The sequence below is a fragment of the Camelina sativa genome, chromosome 12 (genome assembly GCF_000633955.1).
Source record: "Camelina sativa cultivar DH55 chromosome 12, Cs, whole genome shotgun sequence".
Lineage (NCBI taxonomy): Eukaryota > Viridiplantae > Streptophyta > Magnoliopsida > Brassicales > Brassicaceae > Camelina > Camelina sativa.
The window spans coordinates 14833588-14842991 of record NC_025696.1 but is presented as its reverse complement, the minus strand read 5'-3'; the positions used below and the strand labels follow the sequence as shown (position 1 = coordinate 14842991).

The window sequence follows — 9404 nt, the reverse complement described above, 5'->3', positions numbered from 1 at the left end:
AATCTATTTCTCTTCATCAAAATCTTCTCTTTTCACCTATGTAACATATCCATCAAAAGTTAAATCATGATTCATGATGACTCTTATTTAGTATTCTCTACTACTATATCAAGTTTGAGTTTCATATTTACTATCTCTGGTTTAACAAGTTTGAGTTTCATATTTACTATCAAATTTCAAAAAACAATTTTTTCAAAAATAAGAGACCCAAAATTAGAACCTACCAATGGAGGATAAAATTTTAACTAAGAGATCATAGGTTCTTATTTACAAAACAATACACAATTAATTTTTTAAAAATTCAAACAGTATATAAGAGACTCCAACTATGATACTACCGATAATCTTGCGAGTAAAACGCTACTGTTATTTGTAATTCAATAGATCAAGCCCTAAACGATTATATTATAAATGTGTGTTTGCATGTCAGAATATGTACGTTTTCCTTCAAAACTAATAAAAAAATAGAATAACAACAAACCTATAGATCTATAAAAGACTCAAAACAATGGTTAGAACTTAGAAACAAACCGGCATCGAACCGGTTCTCATCAGTAGAGATTTCAGCACGACTTCGATTCTTTTTTTGCTTTCTTCTCTTCTTCTTCGATCTCTGAGAGTGATGATAATAAATAATCCAATTAATACTATTTATAACTTCATCCCTACCCTACCGTACGATCCTTTAACGTTGATATTATAGCCACCGTTGGATCAATTGACTTTCTCGCGCGCTATATATACTGTTTCGTGTGATACACTTAAAGTTGGCATCATCTAAGCCGCCCGATGCGATGACCGTTTAGGTGGGACGAATCAGCTACGAGTAAGTCAACACATGTGCACGAGAAGAGCGTGATCGAACCGGTCTACAGTTGCGTGGAAGAGATGGTGGATTCAGTGAGTCTGTGTACATGGGGTGAGTCTAAAAGAGCTATAGAACTACGAAAACACTCTTAACCCATTGTACTTTGATGAATACCATTGGCGCTCTCTTCTAGTATCTTAATTGTAATTTTGTACTTAACAAAAATAGTTACATTACACATGTCAACATTTCGTTTTCTTGTCTTTATTTGTGAGATTTGGATTAACTACCATTACAATAGTTGGTGATTTTTCTGTTGTTGATAAGATAAGATAAGGTTTTCTCAATATGTATAATTAAAAATATGGTTATTTAGCTTTGTCATTTTGTTTCACATTGCTAAAGCTTTAAAGGTAATATTATCTTATAAGTTCTTTTACTAATGATGAAAATGTATACAACTTGCAAACTCACTAGCCACTTGACTTAATCAATGATACTAAAACAAGGAAAGGTCAAATAAAAGATTAGTGATTACCGATTTAACAGAAAATAAAAGAAATAGATACTGGAGAAACATGATCAAGAGAATCGGCTATGGAGTGAAACGGATTGTGTTTGGAATGATCGATATATAACGTTTGAACAGGCAGTGTGAACCAAAGCCAGATGAAACCTGACCCAAAAGACTATTTTGTGTCTAAAAACACTTTAAATTGGACATACAAAACCTTCCAAGTTCCAACGAATATGAGAATTCCAAACGCTTCAACACAATTTTACAATTTTAAATGTGTGTTTGCATGTCAGAATAAGTGGTTTTCCTTCAAAACTTATTAAAAGAATAAAAAACAACAAAAGCGTGGTTTTCCTTTAAATGTGTGTTTGCATGTCAGAATAATTAAGTGGTTTTCCTTCAAAACTTATTAAAAGATACTGTAGATATAGTTTTACTCTATAAACGACAGAAAACAATGGTTAGAACTTAGAAGCATAAAATAAATACATAGTATATCAAAAGCGTGGTGTGTTCTTGAACGTCAGTGCATGCGATTGTAACTTTTCTGCGCGCGACCTTTAGTTACATAGTAACAGTTTTGTGTTGACTTCTGCACAACGAATTATCCTCAAGGAAAGAAAGCCATGAACCGAGAAACGTACCATGAACCAAAATCCTATATTTTTCTTATTATAACATGACTATATATTATTAACAACATGACTATATATTATTAACAACATGACTATACACTAAGAAAAATATATAAATAAAAAACGTACTATTTTTAAGGACTGAGTGGTTTAGCGTAGAACAAATGTCACATACGAGTCGTTCAAAATGCATGGCATTGAGCAAACAAACATAACAAAACCCAAAACACACTTTTCATTTTTAGTAACCAAAACTTCCTAACACTCATTCTCTTGTTTTTGTTTTTTTTGGGTCTTTTGGTATATGAGCAATCTCACGGCGGAGATAATCAGTCTCCGACCACCGTAATGTAGACAGTAATACCTTCACCACTGCCACCGCAACAACATTACGTTACGCCGCCTCTCACGGTGATCCTCACCGTACGTTAATCCTCCTCGTCTTCTTCTTCTTCTTCTTCTTCTTCTTCATCGGTTTCGTCACTCTCTATATCTGCAAGTGTTTCCTCGAGACAATGATGCAAGCTTGACGGCTCCACCACGGCGGAGACACCGGATAGCATTAACCTCTTTGAAAACAAACAGAAAGAAAACTCAAACGCTGGGGGAAGCAAACCTGTAGCTGTTACTAAATCTACCGAGCTGAGGAGACAGACTCTCCTCGGATCTTACTTCTTATGAGAAACCTGTCCTCAGAGGAAGCAGTATTGTGAGTGACATGAGCATTGATTTGACATCGGAAAAGAAGTTGGAGAGTGTCCCAGGGGATCCTTCTTCGGCTTCTTCGTCCGTTCCTCATACCATAGGTCTTACTGATTTCAAAAGGGCGATGAGGTAAAATATATATGAGCTGAAGAGTGACTCCGAAAAAGTTGGTGATGAAGAAGCTTCTCGAGAAAGAGTCATGAGTTCCAAAACTGTCACCGAAAAGAGTTTAGTTTCAGGAGTTGAAGAAACTCCTGATGCTCAGTCCAGATCAGTCATTGATTTGAATGACTCTTCTTTTTCAAAAAAAACCAGACTGATAGTTATCTTCAGAATGTCATGAGTGATGCTAAACTAAATCCAGACAGAGAGGGGAGGGTTATGAACTCAAAGCCAACAATGTATCACAATCATCGGCCATGTTTCCTTCTCGCCATGCACGATGTCGGTCAGCCCATATAGAAGCTAGTTTTCAGGGGGATTTGGCTTCTCAACCGCAGTCTAGATCTTCTTTCGGCAGGATCAAGAAGAAAGAAGTGGTTCCATCAGAGGAACAACCAGTATTATCTCAGAAACCACAATTCCTTGACGAAGGGGAGGGCAGGCAGGTTCGAGCTAACTGTAATAGGTTTCCAACTGCATCGGTGGATCAAATATAGAGGACAAGACTGTCAAAGGATAATCCGGGGGCTAATGATGAGTTGAAAATGAAGAAATGAGCTTGAAAAGCTCAGGGGATTAGTCAAGTTCTTCCAGACGTGGTAAGCCAAGTGAACCCAAGTTGCACAGCCAGAGCCATCTCATCATTCTATATGGGCTGCATGCATACCAAAGACTTTCTCTTGGTGGCGGTTCTGGTGATCTTTCAGAGCTCATGACTCCCTTGGTTGGTGATAAAGACAAAGGAGGGGAGGCACTGCGAATGGAATTTTTCGGACCTAAGTCTTTCGGATGAATTCTAAAGGGAAGTTTTATGAGAAGTATATGAAGAAAAGGGATGCTAAACTGAGAGAAGAATGGAGTTTAAAAAAAGGTGAGAAGGAAATCGATGCAAGAGGCTCTTGAGCAAAGTTGGACTGAGATGAAGGCTAAATTATCTGCTTCTTCGTCTGAGAGACAAGATTCACTTTCATGTACTCTTCAGGACAGAGCAGTAGCATTAAAAAGGAACAAAATTTGCCGGAGAAGTTCTCTAGATCGCATTCGACGGGACACTCAATAGTGAGAAACAAACCGGAGGAAGAAGATAAGTATACATTAAGATTACCGGAACATGTTAAGATTAAGGTCACGAGAGGACATAGCCAGACAGAGAGTTGTGTAACGTTCGCCGAACTTGTTAGAAACAGAGTATATGATCATCGCCGGTTTGGTGAAGTCTCCGGTCAAACACAATCTGAAAATTGAAGAAAACGGAATATATATATATATATATATATATATAATTAGTTAAGTTTTTTTTCTTCTTGTTGTGATATTGGTTATAAATATCTTAGGTTAGAATATTTATTTAACTTGAGAAGATGCTAATTAGTATTATTAGTGATTTTGTTTCCTCTTACTAGAGTTTAATAACAATATTTTTTTGGAGAAAAAAATGTGAGAATATCTTGTTCCTATTTATTTCTCTCTTGTACGATACTATGACAGCTTAAGTTTTAAATATTGCATTTTACTTTTAGCAATTTCATATTTTAATTGATTATAGTGCTAATTAAAGTCACTACCTTATTTGTAATTCAATAGATTAAACAATAAACGATTATATTATTATTATTCAAAACCAATTATTATTCAAAAACACCCATGCTCAGAAAACCAAAAGTATCAATACAACGGTCCGACCTGGTTTTTTCTTCTTGTCCGATGAAAGGCACAATTCTGGCCGGAGTGTTGCTCGAGCTTGGCGTGAAACTTGGTTTGGGAATGAAACCCATCATCCCCACAACCATAGCTCCAAAAATCCCGTGAGTACTTCTCACAAGCTCATTCCAGCTGGCCATATTCCCCCCCCTGGATGAATGTTGGCTTGATGGAGATAAATGCAAGCTCGAGAGGTTAACTTACAAAAGCTTCTGAACGACACTTTCACAGGTTTGTAGAAAGCACCGGTAGCATCGTTACATCTCCTAGAGAGGTTGTAGGCTTCCACTTCTGAGAGGTTTAACCCTAGATGAATGAGAGCTAGACGGAGTTGCTTCAGACCCAAGAAACCATCATCATCCGTCTTGTTGGACGCAAATGCTGAAAGTAGAGCTGCTTCCTTATAACTCGGCTTAAATATCTCGATGAAGCTCTCCCGGCTGATTGTTCCATCACCAACTAAGTCATGAGTCGCGAGTAGATGACCAACTTCTTCAGCATGAAACATCAATTTCATCGCTTGTATGGCTCTTCTGAATTCATGATATCCCAGTTTCCCAGATCCGTTTAAATCAGCGGAACGGAAAGCGTTGGTTATGGATCTCTCGATTTCGTGAAAAGCGTTTGAGCTACCTCTCGACATGACAAGAAGGAGAGAGAGAGAGGTAGAGAGAGAAAGACAGAGAGAGAGAGTCGGGAGCGAAAGAAGTGATGACAATTGACAGATCTTATGAACAGTGAACCGTATTTATACAGAAAATGTGAAAATATAAAAACCCTAGGAACCTAGACAGATGGTGTCATCTGGTTGAGCTGATTTCATCAAAGGGTTGGAATCCACCTTGATGTCCTGACAAAAATTGCAGCTTCCTTACTCTTTCCTGATGACCGTTATCCAGCGGCTGATTGAAAAGAAGATTCTAGAACACTCAAGGATCGGTGGACATCTGTCCTCAATCAGGCTGATGATTAAAGCGATGGTTCTAGTGCACTCAATGACCGGTGGACATCTGTCCTCGATCAAGACCTCTTTTTTGGTCAATATCAATCTCGTCTCGACGGCATGAAAGGAGTCTTGCAGGTTGCAGGTGTTGTACATCGCTGAGCTGTCTTCATGCGCTTTTTGACTATATAGAGAGATGCTTACAACCTTTTGGGCCTTGGCCCATTTCTCATTAAAACAATTTTGAGGACTAAATCATGTGTCACAGTATTGTTACTGGCATCTGGTGTAACACTTGGATTGTTTATTTAATATCATTGTGATTAACTCAATGGATTGTTTATTCTTTGATCACTTCCAAAGCAAAAGTAATTTGTCTATGCGTAAATGTCGAAGCTTAGGCAACATTAATATTTTCAAATTTTAATGTTTAACAGTTTCATTCCTCTTGGATGTCTATAGATCTTGTTCCTATAGTATTCTAAATTAATCTTACCAGTTCGATCCTCTTTGGGTGATATACAGTTCGATGTAATCATGTAATTGAATAACGATATTAGTAGGATATATATACATATCTTTCCCGAAAGCCATTATTTGATTTTGTGCTTAACCTTTTTAATTTTTATGTTTTGATGGTTTTGTAGATGACACGTCAACTAACAGTTAGTGGACTCACATAGAACGAAGTTCCCAAGTTGAGGACTCCTATATTGTTTTTTCCAAAATGTCATTTCTTTTAGTCTCACGAAACCACACGTTGCAACTCCGAACCAAGAAAATATCAGGCACAAGAACGTGATTCTCGAATGCTCCACATGCATAATTAACGTATACGTTCAGAAGCAACTATATATTATGGAGAACTAGTCCTACTCCTCAAGATTCCATGGGATTTAGTTCACTTTGTTCGTGTTAACTCTAGCTCTTTGAGTTTTTAGTTGGTTTTCTTGGTGCTATTTGATTCAGTATTAGAGCATCCTCTTAGTTAGTTTGTTTATTTTTAAATAAAATTTGACCATATAAAATTTATTTTTGGTTATGACCCAACAACATGTTTTCAGTAATTAAGCCTTTTGGTCATCTATTTGCAAATTATTAGATTGACTAGTACTATTATCTTTATAGTTACATTACATACTTACATATCTTTAATTAAACCAGGTAAATAATAAGCCTACAATAGTTGTTTTATGTGTAGTTGTTTTAATAAGACAGATTGTTATTTGTGACAATGTTTTAGGGGTAAGACGTACGGGACGAAGTTGGGAGAATCAAATAGTCATAGTCTAATACGGATTGGCGACGGGTTTTTCGTAACACGTTTTTTGTCTAACTTGTCAGTCTGAGGAGAAAAAGAATCATAAGAAAATTCCAATCACAGCTTACAAGGAAAACGTGGATGTGTGAGTTTACAGGATCTTTTGCACCAAAGAAACATATATTCATGTGAACCTATAAGAAGAGAATGGTGACATAAATATAGAAACAGAAGGGTGCTTTAGTATCATCGTTTGTGAGCTAAAAGTTAATATAGACCACCGAATTTTGTATTATGCGACATGAAGTGTATTGTCAGAAGTCACTATCGATCATTCTTCAAGCGATTAAAAGGAGAGTCAAAGAAGCGTGATCCCAAACTCGTCATCGTGGTAAACGGCTCGTCAGGTATATCTTAGTAGACCCTTCCAATTCCGCCAATAAATTCAATGCATGCAAGATGTGGTTCATTATCAAGAATCCGGTGTTTCTTATGGTAGTGGCTACAAATGAATAATAGCTAGCTATTATCCACAAATGAATCTGTACAAAGACTTATGTACAAGTATCTTACTCTAACTAGTAAATACTAGATGTATTAGATACAATCTTGGTTAAGATAACCAGAGTAAACCAATTAATCCAATCGTCATATATCTAATAGCTAGCTATTATTATAGAGAGGAAGAAGGGAAATGAGAGAGAGGCCGATGAGGCCGATCATCTCCAAGGTAGAAAAGAAGAAGAAGAAGAAGGGATTCAAGGCCGAAGAACTCCACATCAAAGGCTGAAGAAGGCAAGAAGTACTGGCGGTCTAAGAAAGGCTGAAGAAGCCAATTGTAAAGAAGACCGTGAAGATCAATCCTCGACCAAGAAATTCTTCCATACAATTAAAGAACTTATATTCTATAAAAAGCTGTATAGAATGGAACTTGTGTTGTTATTATACTATGTACAAAATCGAAAACCAATATCTATATAATAAGATTTGAGGTCTAAGTGTTTTTCGAAAACAAAAAGAACATGATAAAAAAAAAAAAAAAAGGAATTGGTCCTTAAAATTAAAACAAAATAAAATCATATGTTTAATGAAAGTTGAATATTAGTTAGAATAGGAAACTATAATGAAATCTAGCACTAGCTCATACTTAAATGAAGTTAAATGTACAAACAAAAAAAACAAACAATTGTATTTTTATTAAATCATATAAAGATGAAATTATGAGTAGAAAATCTAGCACTATGAAATATTGGGAGGTTTCAAAAATCTTTACATTGAAATTCAAAATTTTTTCTAAAAACACACTTACAAAATAATATGAATTTGAACTATTATGTTTGAGTTGATAAAAAAAAAAAAAAAAAAACAGATTATATATGAATTTATATTAACAATTGATTTTGTAAAAGTAATGTATAATATATGTGAAGTAAACACTACTAAGTACTAACATAAGATATTAAATCTTCGGAGCCTTTTAAAGGGGAAAAATGTCATTTAAATCATGAACTTTCAAATTTTGGCCATTTAAACCATGAACTTTGTTGTAGGCCATTTAAAACATCAACTTTTGTTGATTAACTTTTTTAAACATGAAGTTTTGTTGACCAAGCCAAAAAAGACATGACGTTAAATCTGATAGTTGACCTACTAACAGACGTTACTTTGCCGTTAATCACACTGTTACTAACAAAAAATGACGTCGTTTTAATGGAAGTTTTAGTTCGAAAAAATATCATTTAAACCATGAAATTTTAAATATAGGCCATTTAAACCATGAACTTGTAAATGTATGTCATTTAAATCATGAACTTTCAAATTTCTATCACATAAATCATGAACTTGCCTTGGGCGTTAGGTGAAAACTAGACAACCTGAAAATTTTGGTTATCGAAGCAAACCGAAAAGAGAAAGCCTAACCGTTCGGCGCAATTGATTTGGATAACTGGATTGCGGTTTGGTAGGTTTATTAGAAACCGCAAAATTATATAACCCTAACCGGCTAAACCGTTTAACCCTAGTTTAGTTTCTCTCTTCTTTCTTCGACTCTGCCTCATGATGCGATTCTGAAAAAGAGAATGAAGAACATCAATTCATCCTTCTTTTTTGTGTCTTTTTTTATTTGTTTTGAGTCTTTTTCATTTTTTAGGACACTACACTAGAGTTTGAAGGATTGATCATCTTGTTTTAGGACACTACACTAGAGTTTGAAGAATTGATCATTGTATTCATGTATTATGGTTTAAATGACATAAATTTGAAAGTTTATGGTTTAAATGATATACATTTATAAGTTCATGGTTAAAATGGCCTATATTAAAAAGTTCATGGTTTAAATGACATTTTTTCGAACTAAAACTTCCATCAAAACGACGTCGTTTTGTCAGTAACGGAGTGATTAACGGCAAAGTAACGTCTGTTAGTAGGTCAACTATCGGATTTAACGTCATGTCTTTTTTGGCTTGGTCAACGAAACTTCGTGTTTAAAAAAGCTAATCAACAAAAGTTGATGTTTTAAATGGCCTACAACAAAGTTCATGGTTTAAATGGCCAAAATTTGAAAGTTCATGATTTAAATGACATTTTTCCCTATTCTTATTTGTTTTTGTCATTATTAAATAAGCTAGAATTTTCGTCCACCAACTTTTTCTTCACAAAATTTTATTTGACTA

The 9404-nt window shown here is 35.3% G+C and overlaps 1 protein-coding gene and 1 pseudogene across 1 annotated transcript; one reads left to right on the top strand and one right to left on the bottom strand.

Annotated features, from left to right (window-relative positions):
* On the top strand, window positions 2480-3887 carry LOC109127952 (annotated as a pseudogene).
* On the bottom strand, window positions 4644-5171 carry LOC109127951 (calmodulin-like protein 2). Its single transcript, XM_019233570.1, has one exon. The coding sequence runs from the start codon at window positions 5169-5171 to the stop codon at window positions 4644-4646; it is 528 nt and encodes a 175-aa protein (XP_019089115.1).

What these genes read in the sequence shown, in the direction of transcription:
- LOC109127951 (XM_019233570.1), bottom strand. Translation starts at nt 5,171, where the DNA reads ATGTCGAGAGGTAGCTCAAACGCTTTTCACGAAATCGAGAGATCCATA.